Source organism: Etheostoma cragini, chromosome 20, assembly GCF_013103735.1.
Source record: "Etheostoma cragini isolate CJK2018 chromosome 20, CSU_Ecrag_1.0, whole genome shotgun sequence".
Lineage (NCBI taxonomy): Eukaryota > Metazoa > Chordata > Actinopteri > Perciformes > Percidae > Etheostoma > Etheostoma cragini.
The window spans coordinates 10,153,831-10,179,598 of NC_048426.1; the positions used below are offsets into that span (position 1 = coordinate 10,153,831).

The 25,768-nt window shown below is 38.9% G+C and overlaps 1 protein-coding gene across 5 annotated transcripts in view; it reads right to left on the bottom strand.

Annotated features, from left to right (window-relative positions):
* Positions 1–25,768, bottom strand: part of aqr (aquarius intron-binding spliceosomal factor) — a 53,252-nt gene that overhangs the window by 17,770 nt on the left and 9,714 nt on the right. For all 5 annotated transcript variants that reach the window (XM_034857873.1, XM_034857875.1, XM_034857874.1 and 2 more), the window contains exons 15-29: positions 24,940–25,042; positions 19,963–20,083; positions 18,576–18,717; positions 17,759–17,937; positions 16,543–16,710; positions 14,533–14,702; positions 13,460–13,701; positions 13,138–13,287; positions 12,415–12,484; positions 9,707–9,817; positions 9,096–9,205; positions 4,710–4,845; positions 2,957–3,166; positions 998–1,135; positions 824–895 (exon numbers count right to left, since the gene is read on the bottom strand). In XM_034857873.1, coding sequence (XP_034713764.1) covers positions 824–895; positions 998–1,135; positions 2,957–3,166; positions 4,710–4,845; positions 9,096–9,205; positions 9,707–9,817; positions 12,415–12,484; positions 13,138–13,287; positions 13,460–13,701; positions 14,533–14,702; positions 16,543–16,710; positions 17,759–17,937; positions 18,576–18,717; positions 19,963–20,083; positions 24,940–25,042 — 2,122 coding nt within the window. The remainder of the gene's footprint in view (positions 1–823; positions 896–997; positions 1,136–2,956; positions 3,167–4,709; positions 4,846–9,095; positions 9,206–9,706; positions 9,818–12,414; positions 12,485–13,137; positions 13,288–13,459; positions 13,702–14,532; positions 14,703–16,542; positions 16,711–17,758; positions 17,938–18,575; positions 18,718–19,962; positions 20,084–24,939; positions 25,043–25,768) is intronic.

The window sequence follows — 25,768 nt, forward strand, 5'->3', positions numbered from 1 at the left end:
ACAGAAAAAAATAATTGGTAAGATCACCTATTACACCTAAATAAAATACAGGAGTGTGTACTACTATTATTAAGATGTAGATAAAAAATTTTGATATGTAAAGGTAGGTATATTAGCTGTATGAATTAAAAACCAACCAATATAGTCTAACCGATTACCACATGTTGTCCAACTTTATTCAATAGTTTATGCAAAATCAGATCTTCAGCGGAGAATCTAGGTCCAGCATGGTAGTGAAGCATGAAGGCCCTGTACATTTTTTTTCTACTAATGTTTATGTCATGCTGCCAGGTTTTGCTAATTAGATTTGGTTTATTTGGAGCTTGACCTCAGACAAATCTAATATACCAACCATGGCAAGTCAAGAGTTGATTTAATCACTGAAATAAGGGTTGAGTGGCCTGATAATGAAAGGGAATGGGAGTAGGAGGAATTAACAGTTTCACTGTGACATATACCTGGCATGCTCGGACTGTGACTCAGAGAAGAGAGATAAAAAGAAGAGCTCTGGCAGGGTTGTTGGATGGGCTTAATGAGCTCATCTGTAAACAGACATTAGCACTATCTCGGACAATTAGGCACAACTACCAAAGGCAAGCACCATTACTGTGTTTGGAGCCCATCAGTCAGACCTTAACAGAGAAACTCAGGTGGTAGAAAGGTGAGTTCTGAGTAAAGGATTAAACTAGGTCTGATTAAGAATTTATGAGAGTGCTACGGCCTGGCAGTTTTCTGTCAAGGCATGATTACAACACACACATTCACAGTCTTAGTCATAAAGCTTGCACATCATAAATGTAAGACTTAGTCTGAATAGGGTTACCTGTAACAGAAGGGGGATGAAGGTCTCAATCTCCAGAATCTGAGCAGCTTCTTCCATCAGGATGTTGTCATACTAATAAAGACAATCAGCAATTTCAACCAATTACCTAAAGTAACTGCAGTAAATACAAGCATAGCCAGGTTGTTGTTTTTTTGTCAACTGAAAAGAGCATACCTTAAATCCCAGCTCCACAAGGTCATGACGTTTGAGTGCAGCATGTGTACAGGTCATGGCAATGATTTTGGCTTCCTTCACAAGCAGATACTTGGAGCGGTCCAGTCCACTTCTTAGCAGCTCAAAGGCCCTAAACTCCTAAAAGATGGACAGGAGAAAAGATGAGGATCCTGCACACAGAAATGTAGTCATGATCTCTGGGACAATCATGGATTTAAACAGATGCATATGTATCTAGTTCTGTTAAGTTTTACTTCCATGTTTTATACAGTGGGGTGTTGAGGGGAAACTTAAATGTCATTCTGTCAAAATGAGAGATGATAAGATAATAGGGTGAAATAATCACACATTCAAAAGTAAGGCACACTACTATTCAGATTCATTTGCGTCACAATTTTAAAAACAATAAGTAAAGTTAACTCAGTGGCTTAACCCTAGCAGTTTAATAGCTCCAATTACCTCTCCTTTTGCTTCCCTATAACTCAAGACAAGTCATTCGTAAACAAAAGGATTTGCAACCTACTCGCCTTTTCATTAAACATATTGTTATTAACATAATCCCTCTGCATTTTACCCTCGTTAGGAAAAGGAAAGGGTCTCCCCATTTTTACATGATGCAGTGCAACAGAGGTCAGGAACCCACAGGGCTGCTCTGATGAGAGTATACTGGGTGTAGTTTTCTGTTCAAAAGCTGCAGCTTGAGGAGCTCTTAAGCACAGATTTAGACACTATCATGGCACTATGAAAACCACGCTGTGGGGAAAAGCACAGGGGGGGAATATGAATAAACAGGGGTGCTATATTCATGTTACCGCACTAGCTGTGTAGGGGAAAAGAAGGCAAAAGAAGTAGACTCGGACAGCACTGGGATATAAATATTTAATGCGTTACTATTTTAGCATTAATATTAAACCAATCAAAACATGCAATATTGATTAGATCTATTTTTAACCCCTGTGGCTCCAGAGTGGTTGAAGGGTGAAATCAAGACTGTAAGGATTCACTGACACTGAGAAGAGAGCAAAGAGAGAAAAAAAGCAAATAGCGGTAAAGATGTGGTGGGACTGCAGAGGAGGAAACAGGAGATGTCTATACAGGAGGAACCCAGGAGGCACAATTTGTTGCTGTCGGTCTCGCCAGCAATAAATCCTTTAGATATTCCTATGACAGCTTATTCCAAACTGATTTTAAATTTGAAGAGGCAGACAAATAAGCAACTTTAGCAGAATGTTGCTTTGTCTACCCTGCACCATAGACAGCAATACCTCCAAATAGGTGTACAGATTTCACTGCAGCATGGGTGAGGCTGAGGGAGGAGGGAGAGGTGCTGTGATGCAGTGATACAGAGGCCAGCCAGATAAATCAAGGTCACCACACATGTTGGGATATTACCTCCAGCCAATAACTTCTTTATTGCTTTTCTGAGACCTTCTCGGTGTTCCAATAAATCTGAATTGTTATTGTTATCCCTATAGAAACACTCAATGGACCGAGTAGGAATAACACATTCAGCTGTTTGCAAGCGCGAGAGATTGTCAAAAAGAGCGATATGGAGAGTAAAAAAAAAGAAAAATGTTAAAAGTGTACATTACTTTGTTGTACTGCTTATCTTTTTAAAATGGTCAGCAATCATATCTAAGATAAATAGTACAAGTACTGTTAAGTATATTTTATAATGATTACCCATATAAAATGAATCAAAAGGAGAGTTGATGAAAACTGTGAATGCTAATTGTTGCTGTGAGCATTTGAATGTAAACTACATTGAATTTAACTTTAATGACATGTGCGCTATAAATAAAATTGCCTTACTGCACTGAACTAACCTCCTTAAGTCCCACTGGGTGTTGTTCAGCAGGGAGGGATCTAGTACACTGTCTCGCTCTCTCTCTCTGTATGTGTGTGTGTGTGTGTGTGTGTGTGTGTGTGTGTGTGTGTGTGTGTGTGTGTCATTCTTACCTCCAGCTGGGTAAATATTTTCTTAATGTGGCGGTAGCAGCCCTCTGCGATGTCCATTTCCTCTTCATATGACCGGCCCTTGAAGACAGGCTGGGGGGCGTTGGAGAAGTACTTGTGGAAAGGAAAGTGTGCAGCCACAGCTTGCACCTCCACCGTCTTGCCCTGTTTAGGCCTGACTTTGCTCATGTACTCTTCCCAGCGAGATATCACCTGTAGTAGAGAGGGAGAGCAGACATACAGTACCCTCGGAAAGTAAAGAGGCTGAGCTCCAGTAGTGATAGTCTGTGTTTAGTGTATGTTAAGGAATGATTGTGGCTTGTGTGAATTTTTAGTGTGAGATCACACAAATACATACCTGGAATTGTACCTTGTACGATTTAACGTGACAAATAAAATGTATTGATTTCTTGAAATGATCGACTGACAAACACCAAACAAGTGCCTCAAAGGTGGAGTGGGTTGGTATGCATGACTGGCGGTATTGAAATTATACTGACAGAGAAATCATGACTGTCCAAACCAAAGGACTGTGGCAGCATAGTAGTGTTTACAATTGGACAACAACAAAATAAGTGTTTTAATTAATGACTTGATTTAGCCACAACCTAATGAAACACAATAAGGTACTTTCAGATAAACATGAGCTATGACTTACGTGGGTGATGACTTTCTGAGGTCTACCAAAATGCAAACACACAGTGGGTGATCTGCATGGCTCTTCCCAGCCTGTATTTTCTCTATTATAATTTGATTATAGCAACAAAAATGAACAAATGAGAACTGATAGCCTCACTCGTATACAGGTGCTCCTGCTGAGCATTTAATAAACCAGCTTCAACCAAACAGCGGGGAAGCCTAGTTCTATAAATACCCCTATGAACATTAATGATAACATTAACAAGTCTACTACTGGACTCAGCTTAATTGCACTATTAAGATCAACATCCAAAACTGTAAGTATGTCTATGTATACATTGTTATCATTTATCACTGACGGCGTACTCTGCTAATGGTGAAAGATTCACAACTCACAGCTTCTTGACATTTACATCTTTAAATGCCACAGAACTACACTGTTGGCCAGTTTTTTAGCACTAAAATAAACACAAGAACTATACTAAAAGTATGTGTGAGTTGAGAATCCAGCCTCCATCAAATTAATGAGGAACCAAAGTGCCGTTTGTGTGTGTGCATGTGCGTGTGTGTAAGACAACTGACAGATTGCTGGCAAAGTGCAAATATCGCAGCCTGAAATCTTCAGACAAACTAAGTTGTTGTCTGCAGTGGCATTTCTCTTGCAGCACGAGAGGACATAATTAGGTAACAGGAATAAACAACATAGCTTGAGACCGTTTCTAGGGTATTTACAATCTATGCAAAAAGAGCAGTGTCTCTGGGGAATGGAAACTTTGATAATGTCTAGGTTTGATTGCAGTGTTTTCAGCAAAATATCTTCTGTATCCCCTTAACACTCTCTCTTTGAAAATCAATATTAATATCCAAACAAATATCAAGGATGTTTAGAGGCAGAAAAAAAATCTAGACGTTTTAAGGTTTGTTTTGCTTAACATGGATGCATGGAATTTTTCTTGGACAGTACACACACTCTTAGCTTGATGTGATATTATGCACAGCATGAACCGATGCTAAGTGCAAAATCAGAAGCATAGACTATGTAACATTGGCTGACAATTACATTTGGAGATTTCTCTGCACATTGCAGAAACATATACATGTACAGTTTTAGTCTTACCTGGTAGAGGTAGAAGTGTCCAGCAGTCTCACAGGTGTAAGAAACATCTCCCGGTACATCCAAGCTCTCCTGTAATCTCCCCACTTCTCTGAGGAGCTCCAGTCGTCTGGCTAGGACATAGTTTACTCGGCCATATCTGGAGAGAGACGGCAAAGCACGTTTATTCAACAATCTGCAAAAAGTTTTCTATTTATTATTACTGTAGGGACAAAAGATTAAGAATGGTACAATGATGTAAGAAGATTAGTGTTTAAGGTTTAACTGTTTCTAGAATTAATTGCACATCAGGTTGTGGTCTCGTTTCAAAAATACACTCTGCTAATGCCGTTTCGCGTAATGTGATGTAAACTTCTGATGCACTTAGTAATCAGAAGGACTACTGTCTGTTCCTGTGCTCCAGTATCCACTTCACCACAAAACAACTGGTGTCATGACCCAGGTTCATCAACGTACATGCTGGTATGGCAACCCCGACTGAAACTTCTAACAATCTACCGCATATAATAAACCGGGACATTTCTTCTAATTGTGGATTCAGACACTGATCATCTGATATAGATTATTTTCCTCTGTGGAATCATCTTATTAAAATGGCCACGAGTGGATTAGAGTTAAAAGTGATTATGTGATTTTTTTAGTTGTTGAATTTTAGTTGTAATTACTGATATTGTGTTTGCATCATTGGCTGCAAGCTGTTGAAAAAAAGCTTGGTCATGTAAAAATATATTGTAAATATGACCCAATGGAGAACAAAGGTTTAAAGAGGGCAATGACTGCCCTTGACTGTACACAAGGTTTGTTTAGGTTCTATCCTGCATTCTACTATGCAGCTAAACAAAACTACTTAAAAGCAATTATCAGGTGGCAACGAGACAAGCAGCACTCAAGAAGACAGGAAGTGGGAGGGGTCACAGGGTACTACTAGAGGTGATCTCTATTTTTAGACCATCTGCAAACATCCTCAGTCAGCAGATGACTCAAAGACAGTCACAGTGGACTGCCTGTTTAGCCGGAATTAAAATTAAATACAAATGTGGAGTGACCTTGCTGTCCAGGACATGTAATGAATTCAGCTAATGAGAGAGAAATCCCAGAACAGATGCACAGGTGTGAAAAACAGCATTTATTGACAGAATTGCCTTTTTTTTTAATCCCATAAAAATAACACTTATCGCAAGACAGTTTACCTTGACTAGAAATCTCGTCATGAGAAATCTTGCGAGATCATGTCTCACGTCTACCTTTTTTTTTATACCTAGAACCTGGGGTACGAACATAAACTGTCCACATCTGAAAATAGGACTTGGTATTTCTTGACAATCTCACCTACACAAAAACCAACATGCACTCCCTACAATCTCATTAAAACAGCAAAAATTCATCACGAAATGCAGGGAGGCATTGATAATTGATGGTGATTTAGCCTTCTCTTTGTCATGCATTTGGGGAGCACTGCCTTCCATTTTGCATCTTGTATACAGTGTTAATTAAAACTCTCTGGCTCTCTCCCCTCACTGGTGTCAGTGGGGTGGAAGGAGTGTGGAGTCTGCATGTTGTTATGAGGCAGCCAGGCAGGCGGGAATATATTAAATGCTGCTAGCTTAAGCTCTTTCTTTTATGTCTGAGTTATTTGCTGCATAATTAAAGAATGTAACAGACTGCTTCCGTGTGCAGACACCTGTTCCCATACACTGCTATTCATACTAGAGTCATACCATCAGAGTGAGCAGTAATCATACACAGAGTAAAGCAAATGGGCGACATATCACCCCTCCCTTCCTCCACTGGAAGTGTTGCTAAAAGCTTTAGGGTGAAATTTGCTCAGTGCCACAGTTGGATAAGGTGGTAATTACCAATGTAGACTACAAGGAAACATTTTATTTTAACAGGCTAAAAACTTAATTATTATTCAATAACACTGCCCAATCTACATTTAGGAGCAGGCTAAAAAGCTTTGCAGGCAAAAAAAAAGAAGGTTCTGGCAGATTCATCTAATAAAGGTGTTAAAGATAGCAACAGTCATGTAGAACTGTAAATGTTTTGGGTATCTCTCTTTACCAAGTCTGCCATGAGTGCGCTGCCCCCAAACTTCTCTTTTGGCTCACTCTGTCTCTGTCTCAGTAGTAAAGACTGAGTCACTATCCTTCAAGGCAACATGCACGCACGCACGCACGCAGGCACTTTCCTGGCTGAGCAAAATAAACATGGGAAAGGTCTTAAAACCTGAAATTAAGTGTATTTATTCTTCTTCTTATTTATTTGTGTATTTATTCATTTAATTATTCTGTTTTATTGTTGCAAATGTGTTATTCATTAAAAAGGACTAATGTATTCCTGAACTTAAAAAAATGACTTCAATATAGCGACTTCCCTGTTGAACTTCTTTTAGTCTCGCTTTGTCAGACCATCCTCCACACGCTGCGGAGGAGGGTCTGGCTAGTCCACACAGAATTACAGAATAGGAGAAAAACATGCTCTGGTTTATCGGCATTTCTTTAAACCAATCACAATCGTCATGGGCGGCGCCAAGCTTTGAACGGAGCTGCTGCAAAATAGCCTTGGAAGGAAGTTGTTTTGGTGGAACGTACGTTCAAAAGTTATTTTTGTTGTGCGAGAGAAAACTCAGATTGGACAGATAGTCTAGCTAACTGTCTCAATTTATCCTACAGAGATCTGAAGAGCAGTTGGCCATAGTCCTCTTAAATTAGCCAGAGTTTAAAATTCTAACACAAGGAAAACGGAAGGAAACGGACATTGGCAAAAAGACATGCATCTGGCAGAATTTCCTTCAAACCCGGAAGTAGAACATTGTGGATAGAGACTAAATTTATATCAAATGGATCTAAACATTGTGTTTAAGATTAAAATTATTTGGCCATTACATGGAATATTGTGGATTAAGCACTTGTTTGTTTAATAATTTTTTATTTTGGTCACCCATAACTAAATACTGAATTACTGTATGTTATTGGTAAATAACAAATAATAAAAATGTTGTTTAGTTAAAGGGATGCTTCAACGGTTACCATTAAGCTTTGCATCAATAGAAACCCGGTAGTATTTTCGAATGACTGTGCGTCCTTCCCTCATGTCTCGCTGAGACGAGATATCTCTATATAGAGCTCAACAGTCCCGCCCAGAGCGGGTTCCGGAAGTAAAAATACAATGCAATGCCTGCCATTGACAATTGGAGTATACACCATAAAATCGCAACCATCGATGGTAAGACTTAAAACCAGCGGCGACATTACTAAGTGAGAATATATGTTCACATAGATACCAAAAGTTCATGGGGTTCCAACCTTGTTTTGAAATAAATGTCTTATTTGCGATGTCTTGGAAAAGTACTTCATTACCCACAATCCTAAACAACGCCACAATCCCACAGTGATGCCTCTGATTGAGGTGGAGATGTCCCTACCCGATCTGTTACGTTAGTTTAACTAACAGCTAATTTGGCTAATCACGAGCTGAAGGCTTGAATCATTCCAAAAAAAAACTCAAACTAAACACTAGGAAAAACAGGCTTTAGCTGGCGTAACAACTGTTATATATTTTATTGGTTAGTTTCAGGTTTTATTTTGATGGTCTTTTAAAATAATTACATGCTGACTGGCTCAGCTAGCGGTTAGCCGAATTGTGGTTTATGGGATAAGTAGATCCTTTGCTCATTAATGAAAATATGTACACAGTACAATGTTACATTCAGGTCAATATGGCAAGTTGTTGTTGGTGGGCTTGAGTTTGCCATATTATGCTTTCAGCATATTTTGTGAGCATACAGTACATTTGAGGTTATTCTGGATAATATTCTAGACAGCATTTGGTACAGTTTTAGATTGGAGCATTAGAAATAAACATTTTCATAAAGCAAGCATATTTGTCTGCTCCCATGTTGATAAGAGCATTCAAACCTTGAAGAATATCACTATAAAGTACATTTAGAACAGATAAAAAAAATGTGCCTAATATTTTTACATTTAAAATATTTTAATGAATGGACAGCCCTAATAATTATGTATGTAGTCAGCCCTGGAAAATCTTTTCAAAAATCCTGATGTAATTACCTATGACTCTCGACACGGCTTGTTGCCAACCTCATACTAAGAATGGAATGAGGTCAGTTCTTGTGGTCCAGACCAGTGATGAGAGGGTTATTTAGACAGGAATTACTTCTGAGTGCAGGGCTGTAGGGAGAGATCCCTTAGACTGGTGGAATGGCTTGAGGGGCCAACAATGCGTTTGTGTACTTTAAGTATGTAACCCTTTGTTCAATGCATCACAGATGCATTTAAGTTGTATTAATTATCACATGCGCATTTCTGTTGGGTTCGATTGGGTCTGTGTGTGCCTGTTCCCTCTCCCCCTGTCCCCTGCTGTTATCACCTGCTAAAGTCCTTCTCAGTCTCCAGCTCCTCTTCTCCGTGGCCCAGACGCAGGAGGTGGCGCTCGTCGATGTCTAAAGCCATGATCTTTTCAAACAGCTGGTTCAGAGCCTGATGAATAGAATGAACCATGATTAGACATGAAAAATTAGTACATATAAACCGGTTTTGACTAAACTGGATTTGGTTTCATTCTTCATGCAATGCTGTTTGTAATATATTTTAGGTATTTATAATGCTATCAAGCACGTGACTCTTCTTATACAAGGAATGTAAATGGAAGGGGGAACTATTACAGGAGAAAATGATTTGTGTCATTATATTCAGCAATGCTTCTTGTGGCCAAGGTTCCTTTTGGCACTGGTGTAAAACAACAGCAGATTACTTTATGATTAAATTCTGAGGTGAGAGGACCGGGTCATAAGGGAGCTTAGATATAATTTTTTCCTTTACGGTTGAAATATAGTCATTGCCTGATTAATGGGCAGTTTTGAGTACAAGCCCAAAATTCTCCAGACAGCTTCACTGTTTCTTTGAGCAGAGTGTATTCATAGCTTAGAGACATGCAGAGCCAGTTTGGATGTGGATGTGCTGTGCGTGTGGTGGGTTAACCTGGTTAGAGTGTGTGACTATGAGGGTCCTCTGCTCAGGAAAGTTGTGATAGAGGTTTGAGATGATCTGAACAGCAACATCTGTCTTTCCGGTACCTGGTGGTCCAACAACCTAAAGATACAGCGAGAAGCAAAGAAGGGGGGTGGGAAGAAAGAAATGGGAAAAAAATTAACAGAAAGAAGCAGAAAAAAAAGCAAAATCAGAAGTTAGGTTGCAGGGGAAAGGTGCTTGCCTTGGAGACACCCTAATGGTTGTGACAGCTAGACCCCGGGCATGTCAGAACGGGCTAGGCTGGAGCCCCATTGTTGGCTGTGCTCAGATTTACAATGCAGTAGAATGGGCAAAAACACAGAGCTACTGAAAATAAAGAAAAGCTAGAGGAGGCATCAGTATCTTCCAAGCCTTCCTTTTTTTTTTTTTACTTGTCATCTGAATGCTAGTAGCACTTCACCTATGCATACAAGTTACCAAGTTACCATATAAGTTACCATGATAAAGAGCCTTACGTTTACCTAACTGGGGGGAATAGCATTTTATTTACTAAATAAATATTCATGTAAAACAATCTTAGATTGGGTATTTCAGGTGAGTAATTTCTGCTAAAATAGTAAGCACACATAGATATTCCTGCATATATCAGATGTGTTTGTTATGGCTGCTAACAACATATGCCAAGGAAGAAGGTTAGAGGGGGTGCGGCGAAGAATGGAGAAAGGCTTGCATGTAGAGTTGTTCTTTATGGCTCTGCCGATAGCCTACTTGCCATATTTGCTTAGATTAGCAGCACAATAAATTACTCAGATCCTGCTGCCGGCTTCCAATCACCACATCAGAATAGCAATTTTGTCAAAACAAATGTGTGTTACACTTCAGTTCAGATGAAAACTGCAGGCTAGAATGACACCCAGCTGTAATACGTGTCATTTTGTGTGGTTAACAATGCCAAAACTACAGAGAAGATTTCAGCTAAATCTGTCATCACTCTACATGAATGATGGAGAAAGGGACATCAAACAACAGCTTATTTACTGGTAAGGAAAATCCCTTGGTGTACAGCACTAAGATTAATAGTTGCAAATCTTTGGCTTTACACCAGCAAGTAGGGGGGGGCGCAGTTCACAAAACCCACGGTTCGGTTCATATTACGGTTTTAGGGTCAGGGTTCTCGGTTCTTGTTATTTTTTTACACTCCAGAAACATACTTCATCATATTATATATAGCTTAATTGTCCACAATGTAGGATACAGTATTAAAAAATATTTATATCATGTAATCATGCATAAACTGAATTTGACTTGACTTTAAGCACATTATAGGGAGCATCTCTGAGGAACGCTGGGGAGATTTTGATACAGCAGAGGGAAGACGTTGATGATTTCAACAAGCTTTTCACTTATTTGGTAAAAAAGGAGAATGTGTATTGCCATCTACAGGAACTTCTGTGTCTTTTTAAGACACAAAGATTGAAATATTACAGAATAGCAATTGAAAAAACTTGCATTTATCAAACTGCCTTTCAGTGTAGCTCTTACAAAAATGTTATCCTTTAAAACAAAAAGAAAACCTCTTAAAGCTCAGTCTTTTGAATAACTCAGAATACGTTAAATTTTAAAACAAAATTGTTTTTTCTTTAAAAAATAAAAAGGAAACTTGTTTTGGGGAGAATAAAACTACTCTAGGCTGAGTTTTACTAGTAACCTTATCAAAAGCAGTTCAGGAGGTTGCAAATGTTGGTATAATATGAAAATGGCTGGTGGATTTAAGAGTCAGTGGCTTGTTGATATTTACATTGTTAGTTAATGTCCTATACTTGCCTGGGAAACACATTCATACGGTCTGATAAAGCACTTTTGGGACTTTAACTTATCTTTGCATTTACAATAACAAGCGTAGCTACCCTCAATTTAGGTTATTATGTACGTTTCAGCTCCGTTTCTTCCTGCATCCACCGTGTGTCTATGTGTGTGCGTGTGTCAGTTGCGGGGCGAAACTGAGCAGCCCCGCCCGCTGCAGAGAGTCAACAGGATTGGAACAGCAGCAGCTTTCAGCGACGAGTAAAAAAACGCTAGGGTTTACATTGATTTTAAAATATATACAGGTTGGCAGGACGGTCTGAAATGTTTTGCATGGTCTTTCATTGTACATTTTTTGGTAACTTGTCCACACCTCTTCTTTCGCGGAAAAAGGGAAACACACGGTCTGAGGTCACATTCAGGCATGAGGCTATATTGCAAATGTGTCAAACAAACCAAGACAAGCGCAGGAAACAGTTCAGATCAGCTGGAACAGTGTGTATCAACAGTATCAGCAGTCACTGGACTGACAAGAGGCACAGACAGCATCACACTCCTGGATATGCATGAGGATTTTATAGCGATGGGTTTAACACATAGCGTGTCCTTCTAATAAGGTCTACCACTATAAACTTTCACTTTTTCTATTATCTATAAAAAAAAGTTAGAAACAAAAAAACAAAATGAAACATTAGGATTGACTGTGCTGCTGTCAACTTAATCTAAAAAAATAGATAAAATGACTACAAACAGAAGTATTCCACTACTTATGCTTAAGTATGATTGGTTGGAGCCAGTTGAAATGTCAAACAGATCATTTAGATCTTGCAGATCCTTTGTGTGTAGCTTCTTTTCAGTCTTAACTTATGTCAGAAATGTACACAATAAAACCCTTAAAAAACCAAAGTCCTTACCATGGTGAGTCCTGGCTGCATCCCGGCTCGAATGGCTTCAATCTGAGTAGGAGTGAACTGAATTGTATTCCTGTAAAACATATAGATTGCTGATATTAATAAATCAAGTAATTAGTCAGATTTACTGAATAGCCTTGACAGCATCAAGACATCTGACTTCAAAAGATTTCACTTGTAAAAGCAAAAAAAGAAAAAAAAAAAAAAAAGGAGATGATTACTGCCATAAGTTTTTTTGTGTTGTTTTTTTGAGACCATCTATAAAGATTGTTAAATCAGGGCTTTCCCAAAGGCCTCGTTGTTCCTATCAACATTTAAATATCAAAAGTGCAAACTGGAAATGCTAAAACACCACCAGATGAGTTTTAAATTTTTATGAAGGGCAATTATTTTGTGGTGTTATAATTAGTACAGGGATATGAAAGCATTTTCTGTTCAGCTTTAATTGGATAAAAAATCCCACCAATAATAGTTTAAATAACAACACATTACATGAAAAACAAGCATGGACAAATGTCAGATAGTCAGGGCTAGAGTAGGGCACCTACAATAAGCCTTTGTGCGGTTTTATAGAAAAACAAAGTTTTGGATAGAAGTTAAAAGGACTTAAGTACACTGACTTCAGAGAGAAGTCGAGGTTTGACCAAACACTGAACTGAATCATTTGACCCCTAACTTTGTTTAATTGTGAATGGGAAGGCATGAGTCTTAGCCTTGACCTCTCACCGTTTGGGCTGGTTGTAGGGATATGGGCCACGGTTGAGGGTGACATAGGGCTCAACGATCAAAGTCATGTCCTCTTCTTTGTCTTCCACTTCATCATCGGCCTTCCTCTTCTTAACTTTGTCTGCTTTGTTTGAGATGGGAAACGTGATTCTGGTAAAGCAAAAGGAAGAAGATAGATTATTATTATAATAATAATCTAAACAAATTGTACAACATCAATTTAATATTATGTTTATTTCTATAAATTTAATTTGATCAAGATAAATAAACCTTTACATAATTGTTCTCTTTATGATTTGATTATGGGATCTTTCACTTTCACCTGAAAGGGAAGACTTGCAGATCGGGGTTCTCCTCTGTGACCTTTATGGTGTAACCAGGGAAACACAAGTGTAAATGGTCCAGGGACAGAAAGGTGTCATTGAAGTCCAATGTGGAGATCTGGTTAGGCATTTTGGAGTAGTGGGCACTGCCTGGGTCGCCATAGCCGAGGATGATGTCGTGAAGCCAGTCAGGGACAACACACTCTGTGTTCATCAGGTTTCTGATGGTCTCTAGCACTGCCTAAAACAGACAGATAGAGAAATGTGAGCAATGAGGCACAGACAACAGTCAACAATCCCACAAGAGGAGGTTTAGCTGGATAAGAATAACTTTGTGGTGGGCTGATGGGGCAGAAGGTAATTTGTATGTCTGTCAATTATATTTTAATGAACTGTAAACTGTCTTAATACCCTGAGCATCAAACACTGGGTAGCGGGACTTGTTTCCTTTTTTCTATGTCACACATCAAAGATAGAGAAGAATGTTTCTTGAATACCCATTCGTTGCTGCTCTTTTCAAATTCACAAAAAAACAAAATTTCTAATGCATCTGTCAATGCTCTGGCTATGAAAGACAGAAATGGGCGAAGTGGAAAAAGCAGATTTAAGAAAGCTGCAATGAGAAGCTCTCAAAAAAAGGATGTGATAGACAACAAAATGCTTTTGTTCATGAATAACGTTCTAAAACAAAACAGCAAAACAACATAAGATAAGATATTAAACAAAAGTTGCACACACTTGCATGGATAACTTTACTATGTCCTGATTTGTAGAAATATTAACTGATGTATCTCTCTTAACAGCAGTTCTGTTGTGGGCACCTGGATGTTACACTGACAAAGATGGTTTCTTAAAAAGGTAAAAGAGGGGTAGACGTACATTTCACATGAATATTTTCTAGTGAGAAATGTCTCCAACCTTACAGCTACAATACACAAGAGAGTATAATATGTGTGACACATCACGTATATTACTAGTGTTGGTAGGATCAAAGCTCAAGGTCTGAAGATAAAGTACTCAAATACAATGTACAGAGAGGGCTGATCTGTTTGCTTCAGCATATAGTCCAAACCTTGAAATTGTTTTCCTTGGGTTTGCGTCTCATGATGATGTTGAAAGTCTCATATGGGTCTTCGGTGCCACTCTGAATACTGCTGGTCATGTCCTGTTGATACTGGTTTGGGTCCAGCCATACACGGAAGGTTCTGGCATCTCCTCGCAGCTTAGGCTTTGGGTCAGGTCCTAGACCAGAACGGTTGGGAAGACTACTTGTTACAGCAACAGAGTAATGATAACCTTAAATACTACTACTACTACTACTACTACTACTAATAATAATAATAATAATGATCTACTAATAATAATAATACTAATAATAATAATTAACAAATGCCATTTGTCACATCAGTGTTACAAAGTGTAATGCAATCTAAATAAACAATGTAACATAGGCCAGGACATTAAAACAGAAAACTATCAGAAAATGGCAGGGCAAATCTTAAGAAGGAGAAAGGTAAATATCACAACTGAATCCAAACCAGCTCATTCTAAAACCATGATTCAATAACAATCTCCATCCTATCCTTCCATTAAAAACAAAACCCTTTAAAAAAAGCTAACCCTGGCTTGCCTTGCTACTATGGCTCCCCAGGAACAGAAATTGCTTAGATCCTTAACTGACAGACCACTGGCTTTAGGCTTACAACCATAGGGAGCTTGTGTAGTGTAGCAAGTGCAGCTTTCACATACGTATGTTTAAATAGAATGCAGCTGCAGGACACAGAGCAGGAGAGTGAAACTCAATCCTGTTGGACTCTGATGTGCGTGTGCCCGTCCATGTGTACTTCTGTCTGTGTGCACGTGTACAGCTATGTGGGGATCCTCAAATCCCCCATACTAAAAGGAGTGGTGATAGCTTAAGAGTGGAAGCTACGCCCTCAACACCATGGGATAACAATGACCTTGTTATCCCATTTGTGGACAAAGCTGGGACAAGGTGTGGGAGCAGTTAAAACATGTTATGTGCCATCGTAAACAACCAGTTAATAAAAGGTGGGATTAAATCAATACACAATTACATTTTAACATAGATGCATTGCATTTGTTCATTTCACTCACATTGAATTTATGTTGTAACATATTTGACACAAATATTCCATATTAGAGAAAAACAGTTTTTATAAGACAATATTAGTCAATTATTAGTGTCCCAAAATGTATGTCTGACCCTACCTACCAATTACCTATAGTAGCACTTAGGCCCGTAGGGGATCGGAAAGTTTAACCAAGCAGACAGTGACAGGGCATGTTCCCTGGCAGCATGTCTATCTAGAAGGCCCTGTCCTCTGCATATTTAATCTAAACAGATAAGAGGAAAAGAGTGCTTCCGTGCATGGACAAATGTTCCGACGGGGAAAAGGCAAACTTAAAATAGCAGGGCTGCAGGCTAGCTTAGATGAAGCAACCACTCAGACCGAATGCTTTGGGCTGTGGGGAAGAAAACGACACAGTAAACACAGGAGATCCTGTTACTGTATAAACATATTTTATTTCCCAGGGAAGACCAGAGATTTGAATTTGATCTGTGGGGATTTCTCCTGTGTGCACACACACACATACAAAACAGACTCTGAGTCTTATATTTGTTGACAGCAAATTTGGAGGCTTTTATTACCGAAATATGGTAGTTTACAGATACAATTTCATGCTGTATTCAAATAATGCTAGAATGCATTGTTGCTGGCAATACCTTGTTTCAGAGACATAGGTGAGTGTGTATATATATATATGACACATTACTCTATCCTGCAGGACAAGCCCATTCGGGTTTATCTTACAAAAGCCCATCCAGATATAGCCAATGCAGCTCTTCAGTTAAATCCAATAAAGAAATCAGGGGCAGGGCCCAAAACTCTCAGGTGTTGTTGTTGACCTCAGGTTAATGGTATGTTAATGTGAACAGGACAGGTCTCACTGTGACTGTCACCAGTCTGAACCTCCACGGAAGATCTGTCGGTGGGGTTGGATGTGTTACTGGTGTGAGTGTGTGTGTGTAGGAAGGCAGAGGCAGATATGAGCATACCTTCTTCAATGACGCGTCCCTTGTCATCCAGCATACCCTGCACCTCGCAGCCTCTCACGTACACCAGGCCAGTTTGCTCCACAAAGGGCTGGCGTCGGTCAAAGCGTGTGCCGTAGGGCAGGTTGGGCCGCACCGTGATCAGTAAGCAAACGTCATGCTTCCGCAGCCCTATAAGGAAAAAGGATAGAGAGAGGGGTTAGAGCCAGGGAGGAAAGAGAGAGAGAGAGAGGACACAGAAAGAAAGAGAAGTGATGGGAGGGTGAGACAGGAGTAGTAGTGTGGGGGATTTTGGAGACGTGAGAGAAACCACCCCGTCAGCATTTGCCTGATCTTTAAAACATAAGGCTCTAATTATACAATGGGGGAAGAGTTAGTACATGGAAGGAAGTAATACTTCACACCTCCACAGAATTAAAAGAGAAAGTAAAACCATAAAAGGGTGAAAGTGAAGACATCAATTTGGGCTATTAGGCTTTTTTTAAATCCAGGGTTCACTACATTACCTCTACAGTATTAACCCAATGAAAGAGACCATTTATTTTCTTAATCATTTAGTGCAATACACCAGTGAAATACATTGGCGTGTGGACACATCCTATATCGTTCTTTAGAGAGCTTTTGCAGTGGGCTTGCCATTGTGCTTTCTATGTTCCCAATGAATCAATGTATTTCAAGGCTGACAAGCCCTTATCAGATAAACAGAGAAATGGAGAAAAAAACAATCAGAAAATAAAACAAAGAGGCTCAGTGGTAGTGGCTACACAGAAATAGCATGACTTCACACAGACAAGAGGTAGGTAAGGGTCATGAGTCAAGGTCTAGTGGGATGGAATAGAGTGAGTGGTGAGGGAAGACTTTATGGAGGTTGTATACTGCTTACTATGTGGACTGTTAGGAAACATAATAACAAATAAGTGAAAAAAAAAAAAAATGAAAATAAATGGTGTAGCAAAGCAAAATGAAAGGGAAGTGTAATGATGTAATATGTAGGAGGATGCGTTTTGTGATCTTTGTTTATTTTGCCTTCCCATCATCCTTTGTGAGTAAAAAAAAAAGAAATAAATAAATAGAGAATGCAGGACAGCTAGACTGACATAGCAAATGTGACTGTTGAGCAGACAAATGTGATTTAAATCAAAAGGCAAAAAATGGCCTACCAATAACGGACAGACACAGACACACACACACACACACACACACACACACACACACTTACCTTCCCACTCATGCTTAATGTGATCTTGCACATTGAGGTTAACAGTGATGTCAGCTCGAACACGGGCAGGCCAGCTCTCTCCAATATTGGGCTTAGCAACCTCTACTATGGAAAAAGAGGTGATCATCTGAGCCATCCTGGCCCAGCCCCCAAACACGGCGCCACCGTACTCTGATTGCCTGCGTGGAGGGACAGACACAACAACAACTTAGACAAGCGCTGTGGGCTGTTGTCAAGATTGAAATCAGTTGGATTTAGGGCAACACATGGCACTACTGCTTACTTATTTACTTTTGCTGGAACAAACAAACAAGTTGCAACATAAGTTGACATAATGGGAGCACTTTGTATGTTAAGCAGTGGGTTTCCAAATGTGGGGTACCAAATATCAGTCTTCTAATAAAATATTATGAATGCGCCATGGCACCTTGTGAGAGGCAGACAGAGGATAAGAATCTTCATTCATTGATCTAAATAGAAGGTTTAGCTGAGTTAATGGTAGAAATTCGTTCTACCTAGGCAGAAAAAGGAACCAAAGATGCTTATCTGTGTGCCAGAATCCTATTTAACACTCAGAACCTATATATGATAAGTTCAACTTTTATTCTAACTATTATTATTGCACAGGAGCTGTTTCACAACTTTCTTTTGAGTATCTACACCCAGCACGTCAGTGCATATATTGACAATATGAGTATGTGACAAAGATGTCTTTGAATCTTTTTAAAAATCTAATAAAATTAAAATTTCTGCACCAAAATAATAAGAGACACCGAATCAAATATCTTGTAGCTTTACAGAATTGAGGATATCTCACCATGGTTTCATACGCCACACCACATCCTCTATGTCCTGTCTGATCTCATACGTGGACTCTAGACGAAAGAGGTTGAAGTTCCTCAACAGGTAGTCATGGAGAGTCAGGAACTGGAGATTCAGCTTAGGTAGTGCTAGACAGCCTGAAAAGACAAAACAAATGAATAGACAGAGACAGACAGAGTGAATAATAATTTAAATAATTATGAGTAATTGCACACAGTCATTAAAACTCATAATAATTATTTCTATACAATTACAAAATGACCAGTTATATGAAGCCCCGGCTGTAATATCAACTGCGTAAAGTTTTGCATCTACACAGACTACTGAACTTCTACCTGTTACAGCAAAATCAATATAATTGGGGGGTTTTGTTTTAAAGGTCAGTGGTATGCGAGTTGTTTAAGGTGTCCTTGCCAACTAAAGAAGATTCTTTAGTTGGCAAGGACACCTTAAAGGAGTGGTGATAGTTTAAGAGTGGAAGCTACGCCCTCAACACCATGGGATAACAATGACCTTGTTATCCCACAAGAGAACTTGGTCCAGTTCTCTTGGCACTGAATTGGACCAAGAGAGTCCAGTTCAGTGCCTTCACGATAAGTGATAACCAGACATGTTTAAAGTACTAGAGACCCAGACTTGAGTAAAAGTACCATAAGTACCAGTATTATGTTATGTTTATTAAAGAAAGCAATCAAAAGTTTAAATATATTTTACTAAAATTATTTAAACTTTATTTTAAAGTTTGTTTTTTTGTATAGTTCTTTAAGAAATAAAAACGGAAACTTGTTTTGGGGAGAATAAAACTACTCCAGGTTGAATTTTCCCATATGACTCAGGATGCTGCAAATGTTGGTATAATATGAAAATGACTGTTGCATTTAAGACAAAAAATAATTTATTGAATGAATCTAATTTGAACATATGTGTCAGTGGCTTGTTGATCTTTACATTGTTAGTTAATTTCCTATTCTGGGCTGGGACTGCGGGGATTGGTTGAAGTCACAAGTAACTCCGCTTATTGGTCAAATTTGCAGAAATGTTTCTGCGATTGGTCAAAACTGTGAGTCGCACCAAATTCACATTTGTTGGTTTTTAACAAGTAACAATGCAGCACATAAAAAATGAAACAGAGTAAAAGTATTAAATGCATCAAAAATATGTACTGAAGTGAAAGTGGAAGTAGGAGAAAATAAAAAGGAGTACAATAGTGAAGTAGTTTAACTACTTTGTTCATCATCACATCTCTGATGATAAGACAAGGCACAGGTGTAGACTTGGAAGTAGGAGGCACCGACGAGGCACTGAAATTAGCATGCGTGCTCAAGTGCACGTTAATTCACACAGACACAGACCCAATCACAAGTTACACATGCAAAACACACCTTCGCCTGAGTAGTACTCTGTCGGGACGATATTCTCATCCCAGATTATCTTCTCGGTTGGATAAAGAGGCATCTGGTTAAGTTGCTCAATCTGAGAGATTCTGCGCTCATGACGGGACACCTGTGTGTGTGTGGCAAATAGACAGAGAGAGATAGAGTGAGAGAGACAGATTGTGTTAATAACCAAAATGTTCTTCTGACCCTTTGGCTCAATGTCTATCTATATCTTCTCTTACAAGAAGGTAGACCAGGGAATAAAGTAAGAAACACTGACAAAATCAGGTCACACAATGAATCTGTTACATCATACCCACAGGAAACGTCTGGTTTAACAAAAGCCTTTTATTACTTGTTATTCTCAATGTAGAGGATGCAGCTAGACCTCAGGTGGCCAGTGGGTTTTAAAATGCATGTGCTTGTTAATGCTACGTTAAGGGCTGAACTTCTAAACATATTTTAATGAGTTTAATACTCAAAACATTATCTATTTGTTCTAAGTGTTTGTGTCTAGAAGGATGTCATAGGATATCTAGAAGTACTAATACAAAAGCAACACTGTCATGCAGATATTATAATTGGATAATTTAATGTTAGATAAAGATGGTCAACACATATGAAAGTTATTGAGTAATTATGATGTCACTGGCTTTTTTTCATATGTATACACTAGAGATGCCACTAGCAATTACTTTCATTATCAGTTAATCTGAGGATTATTTTCTTGATTAATCATTTGTTTTGTCTATAAAGCCCAGTAGATGGTGTTGCCTATGACTCAACTTGTCAAGTGGCCAGTGTCTGGTTTTAGAACATCGCCTGTTTCAACAGCCAATCCACTCATAGCAGAGTCATCATATCAAGTCAGTTCAAACTGTCAGCTGGTCAAAATGGCAGTTTGGACAAAGGCTCAACAAGTGTGAGAGGGAAGAGGTGGTTGAGCGAGCTAGAGTTATATAATCTAAAGAGGGAGCAGCGTTAGAACAAAAGCAGTGAATCAGAGAAATATTCCACCGTTTCATCACTAGATTTTGTTGATTGACCAATAGAGTAATAGACAAAATCAGTTCACCTCTAGTATCCACCACTCATTACCTTCCGTTAAGTATTTTCTTGAAAAAGCTATTTCAAACATTGCTGGTAAACAGGGAGCTTCTAGTCTGAAGAGCCAGTATCTCTCCATTTAATTTCACTGTCCTAAGGTGCACACAACCATTTTTTTATTGTGTATCTTACCCTTCTGGGAAAAGACATACATTACATAAATTATTTGCTATGGAAACAGAAATGAGATTTCCTTTAGAATATAAACCACCTCATCTATTGAGCTCAACAGTCCCGCCCCAGCTCTGAGAGACCTTGGGTTCCACATGAAAATTTCCCATTTATTTCTCCCATTGCCGCTTGGAAAAATTTGTATATAAACAGTTTTAGACCATGCCTTAGGCTAACCAGCTACGTGAGTCATCAACATATAACATATCATTTTGAGTGAAAACATGCTTCCAGGTAGAGGCTAACGGCAGAAGCATGGGAACAGATCGTGATTCGTGCAGTGTCGTAAATCCTCGTAAAACAGGATTATAATCTTGCGCAAGGGTACAGATCAGGTACGGACAGCTCCTCCTCCTCACAAGCATGACTTCCATCAATCAGGCATCACTGTGGGGCTATGAGTGATGAAGTACTTATCCAAGACATTGCGAATGAAAGACATTTATCCCAAAACAAGGTTGGTGCCCCATGAACCTTTGGCATCTATACGAGCATTTTCAACGGAGAAATTGCATTGTATTTTTACTTCCGGAACCCGCTGTGGGCGGGTTCTGTTCTGTTTTATTGCACAAGCTGAAGTACACAGCCTAAACTAGCCTAAATACTGGCACTGGTCTAACAGCAGCACTGCCTCAAAAATAATGTTTTCTCCTCCCTCATATTTATGAGTATTTTCTCTGCAGCAAAGTACAACTGCTGTGTGACAGAGTAGGGATTGACGGAATTTCCAAAGTTAAAAACATTATAATCTTCCATACTGATTTGCAACAACAACAAAAACAATCCTGTCATCTATTTCTATAATGACAAGCCTGCCCAATTATATCACTTAAAAGCCACAATAATTATTTTGTTGTGGTGATAATGTTAGCTTGAAGTGTTGACAACATAAAAGGAGTTTAATAATATGAAGCAATAGTTAAATGTTTAATATTAAACTAGCATTGTTCCAATGCAACAGTGACTTATTTAAGCAAACGGAACATTACTCATCCATATGAGATAATGTTTTCACGTTACATGCAGTGTTAGCTAACAACAACAATACGCTTCACAGCTTATTTGAACACCTTTGCAAACATTCATGAAGTTTGTTGAATTTGCTGGTTCATTAGGCCTATAGCCAGATGACTGAAAGAAAACAAGCCTGAACGGGTAACGTTAGGTCAATGATGATGTTGCTTGCACTTAAAACTATTACCAAATTTACCAGCTGCAACATTTAAGTTTCGATTGCATTAATGTATCAGTAGATATCTATTATATTGAAATGGGTGGTTGCTGTTGTTAAATTTAGTATTTTTAGTTTGTTACAACAACATTTACTTAAGATTTTTAATACAAAACATATATGTTGTATCAAAGTATTTTATTTAAATCTTAATTTTGACTAAAAGATTTTCATTTTTACTGTAAATGCATATTGGTTCCAAATCGTTCAATCCAGTTATCGGTTTCATTAGCTACTAGGGTTGCACGATATTGACAAAAAAATGTGATATTGCGATATTGATTATGAGTATTACAATATCCATATTCATTTTAATACTTTTAAACATATGTCAAATTAGAAAATTTACAGAAAAACGCATGCATCGTAACAATATAGTGCCCAGTGAGACTTTTATTCAGCTCTGTAGTAAGGCTGGACCACAGGTGGGTCGTGAACTAAGAATATTCAGTCTATCCAACACTAAACTTTGCCCGCACCGCCTTATGAAGTTGCGGGACAGCTACCTGGGCAAAACAGGTGCAGGATGGGATTTGGTACAGTTTGTCTAAATAATTCTAAAGCTTTTTGAAGTCTTGTCTATCCACTGTGTGGATGGGCCTGATATACTACATCATAGCATTGGTGATTTTGGTATGTCTGTTCGAGTTGTTGTAGTACTTTTTGCCACTAGTAAAAACACTTGCTAGAGAGGCTTGTTTGGCTAGCCCTGGCATATGAAAAGCAACAGTTTTTTGGGGGGGATAGTATCATGCAATCATGATTTGTTCCGTTTTGTTGTCTCTATCTATTTCTTGATGTTACTCTGTTGAAATATACACACCAACACGTGGTAAACTCCAAGCAGGCTTTAAATCTGTGGAGACTGAACAAAGTTATATTGTATGAAAACTGAACAAGTATAATCGTTTAAAAGTTATCATGTGAATCTTTTGAAACCTTTAGAAATGAAGAAGAACACTGAGACGAGGAGAGCCGGACACTCCTGGCTCTGGCCAGTAGGCTAAGATAAGATTAATTTGCAGCTGTGACTGTGTGACCGAGCTATTGTTTCTTTATTAAAATTTCAGTAAACTGTGTTGACCTTAAAACTTGTTTAATACACCCAGTTTCTCTTTAACCAATAGTATAGCAGAAAATATGATTTACTAACCCACTTTTATGTAAAACAATGATGTTTAAGCCCACATTTATGTTAAACAACTATATACTACACCCATTATGTAAACCAACTTTCTGTATATAAAACTTAATAAAACGGCCGAGCAGGGAATCAAATTTTTGGAAGACTGCTGAATGTTTTTCAGCTTTATTCCCCTTTGGCAACGAAAACCAAGTCTTGTGTCCGTGAGTAATCTTTTTCCACTCAAGTCCTCAAAACTAAATAAATCCCACACAACTAAGCCACACATTCAACGGACAGGACACATCGCTCCACAAATTAAACAAAACATTGCGTAACTTTTGTGACACTTTCAATATAATATTATGCATCGTGATATTGTGATAACGATAATAAGTCGATATATCACGCACCCATTTTAACTACTAAAAAACAGCATTGTTTGACCCCTATGGCAGAGTTCTAGTTCTGTGGCCCCTTCCACTTTAACCCACTCAGTCAGAGTTGGTTGTTGGGGGCAACTTCAGGTGCAAACAAATGAGTCCCCTGATAATCCGCAGCAATCTAATCAGATAATTGTGAAAAAAAGCTCTTCACCATTGCTTTTCAGAGAGGACCTGGGGAGGGTCTGAGTGGGCAATTATGAATAACCACAGGACAGCCTTGGAACAGCAACTTTGATTAAGAGGTCTACAACACGTGTGAATGTGTATTGGGCAGACTAGCAGGATAAGGGTCCAGTAGTTTTCCGGAGGGGTTTTAAAAATGAAACTTGGGAGAGCAAGGGAAGGGGAACCAGAGAGCATAATCAAACAAGCTCTAGCCTTTCAAAAGAAAAGAAAAAAGGCTCTATTTCATCAGCACCGTCTTCAATTTACCCTACGTCACACAAATGGCCACATAAAGCAGTAATTGGATTTGAAAGCAAATTCAAGAGGGACGGGGAGCAGAGAGGGGATACTATATGCATTCCAAGGTCAAGGGCTTCAATTAATGACTTTAAAATGAGAAACACAAAACCTATTATGCTGTAGCGCTGACTGGCCAGTTATTGTTTTGGAAAATAACTGTGCACCAACATTGCTTGTGAAGGTGCACCAATACCAATAACGCATCTTTTATAATGCCAGGGGACAAGCACATAATGCCTGAAGTATTGCTTAATTCCCTCAAACAACTACACTTTTTTTTTTTTCTTCTTTTTTTTAAATGTCTGAGGCATTAAATATGGTCTAGGATAAATATTTTAATATTTGATGTACTGGAAAGCAATAACACCATGTTTTCTGCCCAAAACGGTCCTAGTTTAAACCATGACCACTAAAACGTAGTAGAAAGCCAAGCCACTTACCAGCAGCTCAAGGAGAACCTCCTTCTCATAGGCGGTGTCTTGACCTTCAGGCAGCTCTGGCAGCAGACACAGATAGGAGGCCACCTGGTGGAGCGTATTGGGACTACGGACAAAGATAAGATAAAAAAAGTGATTAGTCAGTTAGAAAAGTTGTATTTGCAAATTAAACATTTAGCCGACACACTTATCCACAGCAAGGATGACAGCAAGCAAATAATTCATACAATTAAATTATAATTGCTGTCCTGGTAATGAGTGAAATGTGAAGATTAAGATTGAGAAAGGGACAAAAGAATGTCTACTCATAAACACTATGTATCATTATTTCATTGCATCATATTTACAAAAAGAAAAGAAATGTTTTGAGACTACCTCCACTGAGAAAGATGTTTCAAATGACGACAATCAACACCACTACATGTGTGAAGATACACAGCCTTATCAAATTCCTTGTGCTTGTTAGCACTGCGGCACAAAGAAATTCTCTTTGCTCCGACACTCACTCCTGCCCTGTCAGCATGTGTGTGTTAAGGGGCACACTGATGCGACAGGATTATGAAAATCAAAGCCCATCACCGTCTCAGAAAGCTGAGGCATGGCTCTTTGCATACAGACCCGTTTAATCAGGCTGACACACTGTGTCACAGGCAGAGTCTGGTACACAACGAAGGACAGGACATGGACACATTGTGACAGCCCTGGACAGATACACGTGGCACTGACCGACTGTATTCGTGTACTTGCATGCGTTCTGCTACTTGTGAGGCTGCGCTTGGGAAGTAGGGTGGCCATTCCGCCAATGCTGCAGTTTGGTGGCCCAGTGGATGAC